At 36.5% G+C, this 17,682-nt stretch overlaps 1 protein-coding gene across 1 annotated transcript in view; it reads right to left on the bottom strand.

The window, feature by feature from the left end:
* TENM1 (teneurin transmembrane protein 1) overlaps window positions 1-17,682 on the bottom strand; it is a 760,590-nt gene that overhangs the window by 292,412 nt on the left and 450,496 nt on the right. Inside the window, exon 7 of the mRNA XM_087860146.1 lies at window positions 17,079-17,317. Within this exon, the coding sequence (XP_087716272.1) occupies window positions 17,079-17,317 (239 nt within the window). The remainder of the gene's footprint in view (window positions 1-17,078; window positions 17,318-17,682) is intronic.

Raw genomic sequence — 17,682 nt, 5'->3', positions numbered from 1 at the left:
ATAACCTTGCCAATCAAAATGACTTTTTTTCCTCTACTTTTTTTATTAATAAGTGATGATATCAGAAGTTTTCAAGGGTTCAGGGAAATGAGCACTCTTGCATACTGCTGCTAGGAGTCTAAATTGTTGCAAAATGTTTGGACAAAGTGGTAATATATACCTATGGTGCTAGAAATGTTTTTAAACATTTTGATCCAGCAATTCCATGTTTAAAAATTTATACTAAGAAAAGGATCTGAATAGATTTGAAAACAACCATGTTCAACATGATGTTGCATATATTATTAAGATACTGAAAAGTATTTAAATGTCCAGCAAATAGGGATTGATTAAATCAATAACTGTAATCTATACAATAGACAATGTTGCCATTAAAATAATGTAGAAAAATATTAATAAATATATTCACGAAGGAGGTTATACAACTGTATTTATTATATGAGCTCATTTTTAGATGCCATTTAGTGTAAGGGCACAAGCTCTTTTTGAAAAGTTAGACCCGAAGAGTGAAAGCTCTCCCACGAACTCACTGTGCGGTGTGGGGCAAACTGCTTGACTTCTCTGAGCATCAGTTCTCTCATATGTAAATTAAAAATAACAATACCTAATTTGAAAGATATCATGACTATGAGTAAAGGGACCTGTGTGAGTACAAATCATGTCCATTTCTAGAAATCACGTTCCCACTCATTTTTTAGTATTACTAGAGACTCACAGATTCTTTCGTTGTTGTTGTTCAGTGTTAAATCCATTACCATCATCATTCTTTTTGAAGCTCAAATTTGGCCAGTGGGAGCCCCTTCAAATTGGTTTCTGTGTCATTTTGACATGTCTTGCTTTTGAGCACGATATGTTTCAGGCTTACCTTGCACTTTCTCTGCCACACACCTAGAACTAGCCATTTCTGCGAAAAGCTTTTAATAGAAAATGTATTTAGAAACCTAAGTTTGGGCAAAAGATATGCTCATTACTACTGAGGTGTCATTGTTTTTAAGTCCTTTAAGGGGACAAAGCAGGGACATGTACACATAGAACAAAACTTTTAGATTCTATTACCTGCTTTGCTAACGTGTGTATGTGTGTATACATACACATGTATATATACACATGTATATATGTATATACACACATATATGTATATATAAACACACACATATCTATATATCTGTATATTTTTAAAAGAATGAGTTCATATTTACATCTCTAATATTAATCCAATATCACAGAGTTCGTCCCTTCCTCCATTCCACATTTTTATTTCCTTTCTCACATGGTGAACCCTGTTCTCAATAACATCAATGTTTACTCATTCGCTTATCATACAAGACACACAAAATAGTATTAGAATTCCTACACTAAGACTACTACCAGAATGAAACCTACTAAGTAAAATTAAAAGTTTGTTTTGTGTCCTTAGATAAGTACGTCCTTCTGAGGGTATACAATTCTGTATTCAAAAGGATGAATCTTCCTAATACATAAAGAACTCTTAAAATTTGAGACAAAGAGGACCAAAAAAGACCTGAAGAGTGAAAGCTCTTTTTTTTAAATCTCCACTGAGATTACCCTTTCTAACCTGTCTCACTGGCAAAGGTTCACAAGCTTGCAACACACTGGGGTGGTAGGTGCACAGGGACATGGGCACCTTGGCACATTGTTGGTGGGTCTACCGAATACTACACAACCCCTGTGAAGGAGATCCAGGCAGAGGAGCCACTTACCTCTTTTTTTTTTAACATTTTATTTTATTTTTAAGTAGGTTCCACGCTTAACATAGGGCTTGAACTCACAACTCTGAGGTCAAGAGAAGCACGCTCTACTGACTGAGCCAGCCAGGCACCCCTTATTTTATTTTTTTTAACCTGCTTACCATTTAAAAAAAAAACATTCCTCTGCTTCAATGATTAATTCCTCTCATTTCCTATTTTGTATGTTTTCCCCCACTTCTTAAAAAAAATTTTTTTTTTGAGTACAGCAGACACAAGGTTACATTAGTTTTAGGTGTTCAACATAGTGACTTGACCTCTCTCTACGTTGTTAGGCCATGCTTACCGCAAGTCTAGCTCCCATCTGTCACCATACAATGCTCTTACAATATCACGGACTATATTCTCTATCTTGATTTAAGGTGGCTTGTGGTCTGCCTATTGATTTTTAACAACTCTTTATTTTTCTATTATTTTGCTGTTTTCTACCCCATTAATTTGTGCTTTATCTTTATTACTTCCTTCCTTGTGCTTTCTTTAGTTTATTTTACTGCTTTTTAAGCTTTATTTTCATTTTTACGGATACAAATTTTCCTCATAAATGGTTTAATTGTATCCTATACATGTTGACACATGGCATGTTTATTATTATTTCTTAGAAATTTTGTAATTTTCAGTTTTATTTCCCCTTCAACAGAGTTTGTTTAATTAAAAAAATTTCCAGATGGGGGCGCCTGGGTGGCGCGGCGGTTCAGCGTCTGCCTTTGGCTCAGGGCGTGATCCCGGCGTTCTGGGATCGAGCCCCACATCAGGCTCCTCCGCTATGAGCCTGCTTCTTCCTCTCCCACTCCCCCTGCTTGTGTTCCCTCTCTCGCTGGCTGTCTCTCTCTGTCAAATAAATAAATAAAATCTTAAAAAAAAAAATTTCCAGATGAATAAGCTTTTCTGTTTTTAAAATTTTCTTATTAATTTCTAGTTTCATTTCACTGTGATCTGGGAATATCTGCATTATTTCTACTGCATGAAACTCACTGAGGTTCCTATTGAGACCTAATATAAGATCAAATTCTGTGACTGTTCTGTGCGCACTTGGGAAGAAGGCATGTTCTCTATCAGGATGTTAATTAAGTTCAATACATAGCCATAAGATTTTGTTTTTTTAGGTCTTCTATATACTCACTAAGTTTCTGTCCATCTGGCCTGTCTCAGGGTGGTAGGATAAAATCTCCTATTACTAGTCCTTTTTGTTTATTTCTCCTCGAGTCTCTTGTAGTTTCTGCTTTATAAAATCAGTTGTTGGGTTACTTGTGCGGAGATCATCATGGCATTTCATAGAGTATGTTCTCTGTTGTGTTTTATGGTTTTGGCTTGAGTTCTACTTCACCTGAAACGAAGATTGTAAGACTTGCTTTTAACTGCTCCCATTTACCTGGTAAATTCTTTAATTTTTAGCCATTTCTGACTCCTTTTATTTCAGGTGCGTCTCTTGTGAACAGCAGAGAATTAGGCTTTGCTTTGTGACCTATTTTGAAAATCTTTTCCTTATAATAGGTGAGTTAAACCCATTTACATTTATTGATACGACACAACTGTACCATATCATTTATGTTTCACAGTATTATCTTAATTTTATTGTATTTCTTCATGTCGTTTGTTTTCCTCGGTTTTTAAATTTTTCTTTTGGTATTTAAGAAGGTTTGCATTTTTGTTTTCTATTGGTTACCTTTACACTCTTACCTTTTTTAATGCCCTTATTCCCCTCTGCTGGCTTGATCTTCTACTATTTGGTTTGACAGCTTGAAATTATGTTTTGACCCACTATGTGACAATCAATGAGCTTACTTGACTTTTTCCTTTTCTCCTCTCAGTTTTGGCTGAATTACTGTTACTTTATCAAAAATATATAACATTTACATATGATTTTTCCATACCGTTTTTCCATCTTTGTCCCCACCATTGTTATAATCTTAAATCCACAATTGAACAGATCTAATTTTCACCATCAGTCCTTTTGCCAAAGATTCCCTCATCATCTTAGTTGGATAAAGCTTGTTCTCTAAATCATAAATCAACAAACTTTAACCCTTAGTCTAATCTGTCACACTTCTTGTTTCTGTATGGCCCGTGAACTAAGAATGGCTTTTACATTTTTAATAGTTGAAAAAAATCGAAAGAATACCAGTATTTCAGGATATGTGAAAATGTTCATCAAATTCAAATTTCAGTTGTTCATACAATTTTATTGGAACACTGTCACACTCATCCGTTTACATAGTGTCTACAGTGCTTTTGGTGCTGAGTTGAATACTTGTGACAGATACTGCAGGGTCTGCAAAGCTTGAAGTATTACTGTCTGATCCTTCACAGAAAAAGTTTGCTGACTCCAAATCTAGTACGGCTCGTGAGTACAGTATTCCCGAAATTCTGGCGTGTTTAAAACTGTTTTTCTATACCCTTAATAATTGAAAGACGACTTGTTTGAATCAAATCCTTGGCTCATGCTCCCTTTTTTGAGTTATTTGAAAATGTTGCTCTGTTCCTACTTTGCTTTGTCTGTTGTCAAGATGTCTGATGCCAAACGTGACTTTTCTTTCTTTCCTCTGTAAATGACTTAACCTGCTCCAAGACCCAGGAGATTATTATTTTTTCTTTATCATTAAAGGCTACTATTTTTCCTAAGATATGACTTGGCATTGGCTGTTTTGAATCAGATTTCCAGGGTACTTTCAGTTTTCCCATTAAACATTTGCAGTCAGGTCTTTTATTTCTCAAAAGTGTTCTTTGATTATGGTTTTAAATATTAGTTCTCTTTCATTGTTTAGTTTTTCTTCATTGGGAATGACAATTATAGATAGTGCTTTCTCCTATCTCCTATATCAGTCACTTTCCCTGATCTCTTTTACCTCATTATTTCTATGTCACTGTCTTCACTATTTTAGTGCCTTCCATCACAGCATCTCATTATATTTTCAAATCTTTTCTCTCTTGGTCACCATTCTGTATAGTCTTCTTTTTCAAGATGATTTTTGTCTTTTTGTGAAATTTATTTCCTGAGTTCAGACAAGTGTGATTTTGCATCTTCCTTTTGCACATTTCTGTTCTGAGTTTTAAAATTTATCATTTGAGTGTTTCTTCATATCTTCAAATATTCGTTTAAGGATACTGAAGATTGATGTATTTTGTTGCCGTTTTCTTCTGCTTTGGGGTTATTATTTGGAGAGGTTCTTCATCAGCTGACAGGATCCTTATTTTCTCTTCTTATAGAAAACTTTGTGCGTATGTTGTCTGTCTTTTTGTGTTCATTCCAAAATATTTTCCTAGGTCAGCAACAACAGTTGTATGCCTATAGGAGTCAGGAGTTTGGGTGACTTACCAGGTTACTATGTTTCTTAGTTCTTATTAAAGTGCAATTTTATTTTTTTGATAAATTTTATTTGATAATAAGATACAGTTTCCCATATAATTTTTGACCTTTGGTAAAGTGCAATTTTAAAAATCAACAGTGCCTTTCAGATAGGGGTTTGGTATACCCCGTAATTTTCTGATTCACTTTTATTTCTGCAGGATCCTGAAATTCTACCTCTTGCTTCCTTCTTTCCTTTCATCATCAAGCCTTCAAGGGACATTCTTTCCAAGTCAGTTCCCCTACGCCTTCGGAAATTGTGGTTGCCAAGTTACCAACTCTAGTTCTCTATGCTTTAAAGCACATTCCACATTTCAATTTTCAGGAGCCAGCATTCTCAAATGCCAGGTCTGAGATCTGTTCTCAGTAGCTGTCTACCAAAGGTGGGACGTCTTGTTAATGGGAGTTTTATTTTATTAATTCTGTCACTGCTAGGCATCAGCTCTCCTATCTTTTTCTCTAGTCTTTGACTTCAGGCTCTGGTAGGGGCTAGAGAGCTAGCTCTGTTTCTTTTGGGTGTTTATTCCTCTCCTTATGTGTAATTTGGAGTGTGTGGGACTCTCAATCTCCTACACACGCCATTCAACTGGCTCACGTGTGGTTTGATTTGCTCTATTTGTTGATTTGCTTTCTTTTTGGAGGACGAGGCGGGTAGGTTTAGATTTAAGGGATCAATATTATCCTACAGAAATTCAGAACTCATTATTAATATCTATTCTTATATTTATAGGATATATATGTAGACACACGTGAACATTGTGTACCCAGTACTGATAGGACATTTGAAATGAATCTCTAATAGTGCGGATATGTTATAATTTTACCCGCCCAGTGTTCTTTATGTTCAATTCTATGTACATATGAGATAGTTGACTATACTCAGGGCTATCATGCATAGCCATGAACAGGGCAGATTTACCAATAGGGTGATTGTGGTGTGTTTTCTGGCCCTACACAATTCTTCTTCCCGAACCTCCAATGATAATAAATTCATAATGATTATCTGATTTCTTTAAGTCAAAGTAGTGATGACAAATATATTTCAACTCCTGAGTAAACCCTGACTACAGAATTCAGACTCGGCAGGAAAGAACATTTCTTGCATTTGATTACTTATATCTTCTATGGGTCTGGGACAGGGAAGTGATGACATTAATGTCAGAGGTTTGCCATTCTTGGCTTCCAACTCTGTCTTCTCTGTTAAAATGCAAATAAATCTTAGGGAGATACGATACATTTTCTTTGTCACAGCCATTTTTACCTCAGTGTGTATTATCTTATTATATGGGTTGCAAGCTTAAATACTTGCCTGGAAGGAAGGCAGGTAATACAAAAGAGTGAAGAAGGAAGGATGGCTACTCTGATGTACTGGAGAGTTCATGGTCATCTTGGAGGAGTCCCTGTTCAGCTCTAGTCAATGGTTGTCATATTATTTTTGCCACATAGAAGACTAGAATAGTGTCTGGCACATCGCTACTCAATAAATGTGTGGGCAAATGGGTGAATGCAGGCTTCGGTATGCCAGACCTTTCTATTTTTCAAGAGAAACTAGAAATTTTATGTAAACCAGAGATTTTATGTAAAATCTTTAGACAAGTTTTTAAATTAGTTGACAACATTTAACAAATTCTATGTGTCCAAGAAAATCCTGTCTAGTTCATCAGATTCATTTCTGAGTTCAGGTTTATTAGGGAGTAGAGGCAAAATTAGGTGCCTGATTTGGGGGATGGAACAAAACAGGAGATTGAGAATGTAGGCTTTAGTAATGAAACAGAATAGAGCTAAAAGATGGAAAAAGTGACTGAGCTCATGACCTTGGCCTCACTAGCAGGAATGCTTCTGAGACAGTCAGTGAGAAATCTAAATATTTTTGTTTCTTTTCTACCTACTGAAGTCACAAAAGACACATGCACTATAATTTCCTATAAAAATAGGACTATATTCACCAGTTGGCTATGTATACTAATAATTAAGTCTGTTTTGTTTGGGTCAAAAGACATACCTATTACTGGACTCTATAAACTCATTTGATCATTTTGGAGGGAAATATACTTATGTATTTAATCTTGATTGTCCATTGAATCTCTTATTTTTAAAATTTAGCTTCCCCGCCCCTCCGGCTAATGGATTCTTATCTCTACATTTTATACTTCACTAATTTAAAAGACTAGATTGGTGCCTATCATCAAGGAGAGTAATGCCAGCTAATCCAAGGGCAGGATTTGGTCAGGAAAATTAAACTAAAAATATACAGCTCAGAACAGAAACCAAAGATACTAAATGGCTTGTTTGGGTTTTATTCAATCTTGAGCAGGCTGTGTTTTAGGCATGATAAAGAAAGGTTCTATTTGTACCAGCTGGCTTTCAAATACTCCCACAGCCATCTATGTTGGTAAATCTTAACTAGTGCCATCTCTCCAATGACAGAGCTCTATGGTAATCCCTGCGCATGTGCTATTATAGTCTGGAGTCGCACTGAGCACGTGCAGTGCTTTACCACATTTTCTCACTGGCATAAAAATTTGCACCTCCAAAACAACAAATAGTTCACCAGGTTCAAAATCCATCTGACCCTTCCACTACTTATGGACTGACAGAGGTTAGATTTACCACCAAGATCAAAGATAGCAAAAACGTCTTGGCTCTCTGCGAGGTGGTGGGGAAACCACTTAATAATTTGCTAACTTCAGAGGATTCGGATTCCTTTGGATTCTGTGTCTGGAGGTAGCACATGATCTTTAACAAAACAACTCCATTTCCAAAATTTCCACTTTCTTTCATAGCACAGTATACTTCCTAATTTCTTGACAGCTGATATCCCTCTCATGCACTATACAACCGGTATTAGCTTGGTTGCCTGTTATGAGTAAAATCCAAAATCTTGTATCTACCATCTCTGTTTAATATTATTTTCATCTAACTCCATAATTTTATTTGTTAATTCTGCAAAGTATCCGGAGATATGGTATACACAAAGGACACTATGCAGTATCATTGCATATCATAATTAATATTTATGTCTAATTACAATAAAATTCAAGATCAAGGGGAATCTAGATGCTTCCTTCAGTGAACAAAGGCCAAAACTGAATTAAAGTTGAAACAAGGTTGTCTACAACGTAAACAATGGGACTGGCTCATTTGGTGAAACCTTTGAATATCAAAAAGCAAAATCTGCCTCTTCTGCACTAGGTGGTGGAATAGCACAGATTGCTTGCTGTCAAAATCACATTTGCATTCAGTTCTGGCCACAGCCACAACTAGTTTAGCTAAGAGCTCAGCAAGCTCTTCTGATGTTCCATGCACATTATGATAGCCTTTGGTTTGCTAATCATTTAATTAGGAGACAAAACTCATTTAATATAAAAGAAATGGAATCAACAGTTGCTTTTTTGTTTTTTACAAAGCACATATCCCATGTCTTTTCTTCCATTTAAGGATTTCCTGTTACCAATTCGACCTGATAATCAGACATTTGTGAGGCCTTTCCTTAGAAACTCTCATGGTAAACAGTTACTCTAGAAGTTAACTATAATGTGTTATATAAGGCCTACATTTCACTTGATTGGCAATGCTATGATGAGGTTTTGATCAGCAGAAAATTAGTGGGTCATCTTGGACCCTCTTAATTTGTTCATTATTATCCCATAAAAAGATCAATCGAAACCCCAAGGAAGGAGCTCTTGAGGAGCCATACTGTGATCTGGAATTAGCAAGACGCCTATCCGGGGGATCCAATATAATGCAGTGTTCTTATTTAAACAGTATCCATACTTTGGTGGGCTTATGAGTCTACCCAGGGACCTGATGAGATTATACCTAGCCAAGAATCTAGCCTTCCCTGAGCAAATTTCATGTGGAAGGAGTTCCTCATATATGTTTGATTTGGTCTAAAATATATAGGGGAATCATATTTTGTGTTCTAAAATATCTAGGGGATTCACATTTTGCACATTTTTGTGAGTCTGATATCTAAAATTCTGACACACTACCCTCTGATCATCTCATTTTAGCTATTAAGCCTGCTCACAGCCATAACTACCCTACGATATCATCAAGGTGTCTAGACATTTGGACCGACCTCTTGTTTAGCATGGCATTAGCTTCCATCTTCTATCTTCCTGCCCTACTAAGTTTGATCCTTTGGCTGATCACTTCAAAAACTATCACCAGCAACTATGATTTCCTTATCCCTTTGTCCTCTTGTTGTACTTCACCGGTCAGCCTCTACTGTGGTGCAAACAATAACTAGCCCTTATTTCACTTACTTGCTCTTCTTGAAACATTAGGTGTTTGGTCTCCCTACCTCAGCCCTTTACAAACATTTTAGTCTCAGAACCTCTTCATGCTCTTAAAAATTACTCAGCACACTAAAGAGACTTTGTTGATGTAGGTTATATCTAATCAATACTGACTGTATTAGAAACTGACTGATAACTTTTTACAAGTATTTATTAATTTATTGAATAATAACAATAAACCATTACATTTTAACATAAATAATGTTATCTTGTGATAAGTATATTTTACAAAACCACAAAAATGACTGAGATAAATAATGTCTTCATGCCATTATGAACACAGTTTTACTCTGTGGACCCTCAAACCAGTCTTGGGGTCCCTAGTGGTCCCCAGACCACACACTGAGGACTTCTGTTCTATTACCACCATTTGAGTTTTTCTCCAACCTCTGTAGTTGCTCCTTCCTAGTCTGCTTAGCAGATCCTTCGTGCTTGGCCTTCTTGAATATTCATGTTCCCCTGAGTTCTAGCCTTCACGCTTTTTTCCTTGTTCTACTCCCATGTCTTTGGTGTTCTCACAGGTAGACACCACTAAACGTTCAGTACTGGGTATCTGATAATGTATGAGGTATCTTGACCTAAATGCCTATTTTCACCCTTAAACCTCTTTCTTCTAACATGCTATCATGGCTAACAGCATCACTATCTGCACCCAGTCTGTAAGCCAAACAACTCTTCTCTCTCCTGCCTACTCTAAACAGTCACTAAGTCAAGTGTGTTTTATCCTCTAAATACTTCTTGACTCCATCTTCTCTTTCTCCATTCCCAGAAGTTTATACTCTCACTCTCACTCACCTGGATTACTAGGATAGTCTCCTGATTTGTCTTCATCCTTACTTCGATTTCACAACCCCCATCGTCCTGCCTGCCAATTCCAACTTCCATGTTGCCATCAGGTGATTTTTCTAAATGTAAATCCGAGCAAATAATTTTCCTGTTTTAATGAAGAACCATAAAAACACCCATTCGCTCTCAGAATAAATTACAAGCTCCTTAACATGGCTTAAAATGCCTTGCATGATCTGCTCCTGCTTACTACCTTCATTTCCTGCCACCCTCCCATATCCTCCACTTGTGCTCCCTCGGGTTTTCCAATATACTGTATTTAATAAAACATCTTGTGCTTTTTCACCTCTCTGTAACGGGAATATTGCTAAGCCCCAAATGAATGCGTCTCCACCCTGTAAGACGCCACTTCTTAGTTTTGACTGTAATGTATCAGATATTCTGTTGCTGGAGACTGGCCTTCCACACTCTGGCTGTTCTATATGAGAATTCAGCCACATTTCTGAAGTTTAAAATAGGTTAATCTGCCATCTGTTTCAAAGCCATTGCTCTAATTTAGTATATTCTTATTCACTTCAGAATAAGTATAGCTTAACGACTTATGCAATATAGGTCTAAAAATACTCCCATAACATATAATATATATGTATTATACATATAATTTGGATGAGGAGAAAGTAAGTTAAACAAGGATGAAATTTCCTTTATGAAACAGAGTTCACATTATTTACTTTCAAATCAGACGTTTTTTGAGAGACTTTTTTTTTTCAGAATTTGCAAGATTGATTCTTGCTATTCTAAAATTTCTTAAGCATGTAAAGCTCCAAAATTACTAACATGCTGTCCAGTCCTCTTTTATTATGCCTTCCGGTGGATCTTTATTTCACAATGCCTCATTTAAATTTCTCTGCCTAGGCTAAGAAAGTGCTGTATAGGAAGTACTTAATAGAGTGACTGCCTCTCCTTGAGACAACAAAATAATCTCTCTTTTTAAAAGATTTTATTTTTAAGTAATCTCTACACCCAATGTGGGGCTCGAACCTACAACCCTGAGATTAAGAGTCTCATGTTCCACTGACTGAGCCAGCCAGGTGCTCCCCCTGCCCTGTTTTTTTAAACACAATAATCTCTTGATGCAAGACATATGTTTAGTACTCACTACTCATTTACCCAAGAAATTCTCTCTCTTACTCTATGATTTAAATCCACAGCATGCTAGAGTTCCAAGAAAAAAGTAAGTACAATATTTGCCTTTCATTAAGATGCCTTTATTTTGAGCAGTAAGTGCTAACTGCAGTTCTGCAAATTAGTTGTATGTGATACAGGTTCTTCTTGTCATTTTAGTATGTTTGATTTGGATTGAATTTATACTTTTATTTATGACGGGTAAAAGTGCCACTTAACATAGTAAGGATAAAACTTATGGACCATATTACACCAAAAGGTGATGTCAGATGAAAATATAAATCTTTTTAAAGAAGAGCTCTGATAAATGCATGGATGGCAGATTTATAATTAGACTGAAGTTATACCACCATTTCCCAGATCCCTTTTTGGAGAGATTGCTAGAAAGTTAGTAGATTCATTGGTAGAAGGCAAAGTCAATGCTACTGCAGAAACTGCCATCATTACCATGAATGCGTCCACGAGAGTGAACTGGAAGTAGTAACAAGTATTAAACGGGACACCAAAAGGATTGATAATGGTCTATAAGGATAAAGTAAAATGCTCTTTAGCATTTTATGCTGAGTCATTTCTTGAATGTTATAAGCTATAATGTATTTTAATGAAAATGTGTTTCAACCAGGATATGGCCTCCAGATAGAAATACAAAACCATTTGAAGGGTCAAAACACCAAGGAAAAGGGAAATTGCTAAAATAAAGGCAAAGTTACAGATATTTTAGGCGAGGCAGAAGGAAACAAGAAACCCATTAGATGATTCTTGTGAAACAGACATTCTAGCTCTGAGAAATTGTTTTAGATGACTTTGGCAAGAAGGGAAATAAAAGCAGTTCATGTTAGGATAAATTACATGCTCATTATGCTTACCTTGGCTCAAATTAATAATCCTAATAATAATCCTGTTCCACTGATAATAATCATTAATCTTGATTTAGACCAGCTAAGCAATGTCCTGGGCGTTTCACATGCTTCATTTCATTTAATTAAAAAGAAAATCCATGGGGAAGGTATTATCAACATTCCCATTTTAGAGACGAGGCAACCGAGGCACAGAGGCATTAATGAAATTGCTAGAAGGTGAATGAGATGGCTTTTGCTAAGCGTGTTTATCTACATTTAGTAAACTGTGTGAAGGAGCATCATGTATGGAGATTTAATGGGGGAAAACCCTCTATTTCTATTCTTTACGTTAAAAAAAATCTAAGTTCTGGAATTTTCTGAAATCAAAATTTGCCATGTTTTGTTTTATTTCTTCACTATACTGTGAGGTAGTTACACTTTCTTTGTGAAGAAGGCAAAATGAACACATTCTACTCCTCTCATTCTATTTCTTTTAGCATTTCTTACGTCACTGTAATAACAGTCCCAGAAAGCAGGGAAATTTGGATCAGTATAAAGGAGGCACAAGAAAGCGCTAAATCAATGTTACTCAATTTTGGTGCAGGGAGCAAAGTGAAGTAGGCCCTTTGCCCTCTTGAATAGTTTCATCCCTAAACTTTTGATCAGAGTACTGGGCTCAATATTCTCTCTCCCCTAATTCCGTATTAATATCCATTCTGGTCAACTTTCCACATGTGGGCTATATAGTATGTCATGGCAAGGAGAATTATGGACTTAAATTATTTCATCTATAGAGTTTGGACACTCTCTACATACCCTGAGGGTGGTATGAATTGCTTCTAATTTCATGGCAAAGGAGAAGGAACATCCATGTCATTAACTGATGGTATTGGTTTTGAGAGCCAGAAATCCCTACTCTCCTCCAACTCATTCAGTGCAGCAGCCCATTTGACCCCAGGCGCAATGTATTCCTGTGAGTTTCTACTGCCTCTTATAGAAAGTGCTGACTGTGGAGAAACTTGATCAAAACATCAAAGATTTCCAGAGAAGCTGCGTTTGTGCCCTTCACAACCATTGATGAAGTACCTTAACCTCGCCTTCTCTTGATGCCTTGCATATGGTCGTCTGTCTTCCTGACTACTACTTCATATGGCTTATTTGTAAATTCAAGCAAATGTGCTTCTGACTGGCACTGATACATCACTGATGCCAAAACATCAGAGAGGATGAAGCATAAGGACATATTTTTTTGATTCACATGGAAAATAGTACAGATTTATGGGGAAGTGATGACAATAGCCATTCCATGATATCTTCATATAATCAGTATCTTTCCATGCCTCCCTTCACCAAATTTTATGACCTCAACACTTACTTAAAGGAATTACTCTCTTGCTGATCCAAAAGATGTGGTTAAGTAGGTGTGGGGATGGGGCTGGTTGCCTGAACAACCTAGCTCTGGCTTTTCATGTGCTGAATTTCCACAGTTTTCCAATGACCACTTACAGAGCCATAATGCACAGAATGTCTACTGATGTCCCATTGATATCGATGTGATTTCCCCCAGTGGATTGAGGGCAGCACAGCACATAGCCATTAGTATCTAAAGGTTATGTATAATGGATAATAGAGGAAAATGAAAAAGCAGAAAGGAATTTGTACGGGAAACAGAAGCAGTAAATAGTTTCAGTGTAAGATTTTACTTGGGTTATACAGCAACTGCAAAGGGGGATTGAAAAAAAAAGATGACTCTTACAGACTCAGCAAGAGTGGAGAGTGAAATAGTTTCATATTTTGAAATGTAATACTTTTTTACTTCAACCACAGGCCATTTGAAAATCATCTTGTATGTTACAGTTCTTATGTGACATCTTTCACCCACATGCCTACTGATGAATTCTTCCTCCTGAGGTGATTAGCAATAAAGCACAGACGGGGTAAATCGAGGAAGGGATTTTAACGGGCTTATCCAAAGTCACATAATGTTCAGTTCATGACAGAACTTGGGAAAAAGTTACGGTGTTTGCCATTAACATCTCATTTTGAACTCATTCAGCCTACTGTGCTATAGCATTTGGCCTGATATTTCTGCATCGAAAAAAATCACACAGTAATGATTTCAATGGATAGCTCTCACCAATCAACAAAGCTTAGCTGCACGCACCACTGCGGCGGAGGACCTGGTAAACGCAATTTACTTTGTGATTTAGTAAGAAAAAAATTGTCCGGTGGATTTGTTCAGTAGACCAAGAAGTCAGGGAGCTGCAGAGTTCACTGCAGTGTTCAGAGGGGCAGCAGGGGCAGCAAGATCCCCACTTCTCCGGGATGCGACCTCTTCAACTCAATACGACCTTTATGGGACCTCTTCTCTTTGCTGTGCCGCAGTTTGCTCATTTCTATACTATATATAATACCGATACCTGCCCTTAAGGATTGTTGTGAGAATTAAATGAGCTAATACAAGTAAAATGCTTAGCATTAGTCATTCTTGTCAACAAATTTTCCCGATAGGATTGTTATGTGCCAGGCACTGATTCTGGTGCTCAGATACAGCCATGAACAAAATGGTTAACTCTGAGAACCACTGAGTTTTATTTTTTTTTTTATTTTTATTTTTTTAAAGATTTTATTTATTTATTCGATAGAGATAGAGACAGAGACAGCCAGCAAGAGAGGGAACACAAGCAGGGGGAGTGGGAGAGGAAGAAGCAGGCTCATAGCAGAAGAGCCTGATGTGGGGCTTGATCCCAGATCACTGGGATCACGCCCTGAGCCGAAGGCAGACGCTTAACCGCCGTGCCACCCAGGCGCCCCGACTCTGAGAACCACTGAGTTTTAATACTGAATAACAGTTATAAAGAGAAGGATGATAACAACAATAATAATATTTAACATTTATAGTATACTTACTTTGTTTTGGGTACTATTCCAAGTTCTTTAGTTATATTAAAACACTGAATTCTCATAACAACTCTATGTTACAGGTACTGTTGTAGGCCCATTTAACAGATGAGGAAATGGAGGACTTAAAAGGTTAAATAATTTGCCGAAGGTACCATGCGTAATAAGGGGCAGAGGTCTGAAAATCCACGTTCGTAATGACTGCACTGTAATACCTTACTGTCATATGGAAATCATATTCTATTGTTTACCCTATAAAAAAGGGCAGACTTCGAAATGACTGAAATGTTCTATTTTCACTTATGAAATGAATAAATATATAAACTAATTAAACAAGTCTCAGAGTATATAATACAAGTTTTGATACCAGGGTGGTGTTGAACACCATCTAAACCTACTAATAAAGAGCTTGCTATTATTTGGATTTGTTCATACCAGGGGTTAAGTCTTATATCTAAAACATTATCTCTCTATATAGTAACAGTTAATAGAAGATAACCCATGAGATAAGAGTTTGTCTCATAATTGAACAAGAACATTTAAAAGGGCCTCTAATGTATGTAAACTTCTCGAATTACTCTTTGCTTTGAATGATTCCATACTAAAACTGTGTTTGTATTACAGTACTTTCTCATCCCCTACCTTCATTCCTTTGGCATTATTTATCATCACAGCTTATATTACAAACCAAATAAACATACATGTTGGGCTATCCTAAAATGTCTGAGATAAAAGACACATTTCTGATATTATAGGTAATGTTATCCACACTTAATAGAAGCATTGTTCAAATGTATTCAGATTATATGATAAAAATATAAAAGAGATAATCATGAACATCAATATAGGCTATGATCCTATACTGTTGACATTACCAGTGACTTCCCTACAAAATAAATCTATTAACTTAGCAGCCCCTGTTCTATGACTCCCATAAAACCGGTTATGGGAACTTTCTCTTTGTTCACATTGTAAATAAATCAGAATACACCAAACTTCCCTTATTATTTATAATTATAAGAAAGTCTAGATCCATTTTAATCTACTTCTCAGAATCACTTTCATTGTATCCCCATGGTAATTCTGCTTCAATTAGGAAACACAGTTAAACCTGAAAAGAAGTTACTAATGCCATACTTGGACAGAATTTTTTTTCTACCACGATATTCTATTCATTGTAGGAATAGTGCTTCCACAAAGTACATGTTTCTTAAGTTAATTTACATTTTAGACTGCAGAACCACTCAAGCAAGGAAATTAATGTTCAGTCAAAATAAAATGCCATCCAGAAAAATCAATACAATTTGCTATCAAGTGACGGTGCCTTTAATCAGAGTGACTCCTGAACAATATTTTTCTTAAACACGTAGAAAGAGTGCTTCACAAGTGTTTTCTCCTTCACCTCCCCAAACATAGTATCCATACAATTCCACAGCCATTTACCTGGTGAAAATACGAATACGTGTTTTTTTTTTTTAAATCCCAGTGTAAAACTGAATTCTTGGGGAGAAATTATGTACTAGATTTTCCGATAGCTTCCAAATAATGACTACTTTAATGAAATTGCTACCTGAAAATCTGGCAGCAGCATTATTGTTTAACTATAATTTAAGAAGCTATTGTAGATTGGTACTTATGACTTCTAATGAGAAAACCATAACAACCTTTTAATTGAAGGGAAAATGGTTAACTACAGTAATTGCAATCAATAAGACTGCGTTAGTAGTATAAATATTTCTTCTCAAAGAGCATTCCTTACTCTCCTCAGCAGTATTTAAGGTTAGGAAGTGCAAAAAAAAAAAAAACTTCATTAGAAATCCATTTGTTATTTATAATACTAAGCCTTGGTTCAAATTTTAGGTCCAAGAGTTACGAGAGAATCCCCTCCCCCGACCTCCACCGCAAGCGAAATAAGACTTTGATTAAGAAGAAAACAGGCATGGAAAAAAGGGCTTACCAATCACATAGGCTAGCAACAAGGCCAAAGTCACTGTGATTGCAGTGGCACTCAGGGCCGTGCACTTCCAGTTGCAGCATCTGTAAGGTTTGTTAAAGGTAAAGGCAGGCCTGGAAAAGGTGCTTCGTGGAAGTGGCCTGGGAGGAGGCGAGTACACGGTATTAGACGTCAGTGGGTAGTTCTGACTGGCCGCACTGAAGATGGCAGAGGAACCAGATCCGTGTTTAAACAGGAAATGCCTGCGGAAAGGAAACAAAAGTTCGGGCTATTAAAACCAAAGCTGGCATTGGGTAGTTATCAGTTATGCCAACTGATGAATTCTTGAACACTACATCTGAAACTAATGATGTACTATATGTTGGCTAATTGAATTTAAATTAAAAAAAAAACAAAGCCAGTTATTATAAAAACACAAACCCCACTCATGTCCAACAGTCACACTTGGACAAAGCTCAGGAAAACTGGCAGGCTCAAAGAAATTTTCATATACCTATGATTTAATTCCAAATTGCCTTTGGTGGTCTCCTTTTGTTTTCTCATTTAGACCTTTAGAGGCAGAAAGAGATCTTCTGTTCCCTGACTTGCTGGCTAGTGAATTTCTCAG

This window comes from Ursus americanus, chromosome X (assembly GCF_024610735.1).
Source record: "Ursus americanus isolate L20-20 chromosome X, mUrsAme1.1.p, whole genome shotgun sequence".
NCBI classification, from domain to species: Eukaryota; Metazoa; Chordata; class Mammalia; order Carnivora; family Ursidae; genus Ursus; species Ursus americanus.
The sequence above is the reverse complement of the archived record's forward strand: the minus strand, read 5'-3'. Positions and strand labels throughout refer to the sequence as shown.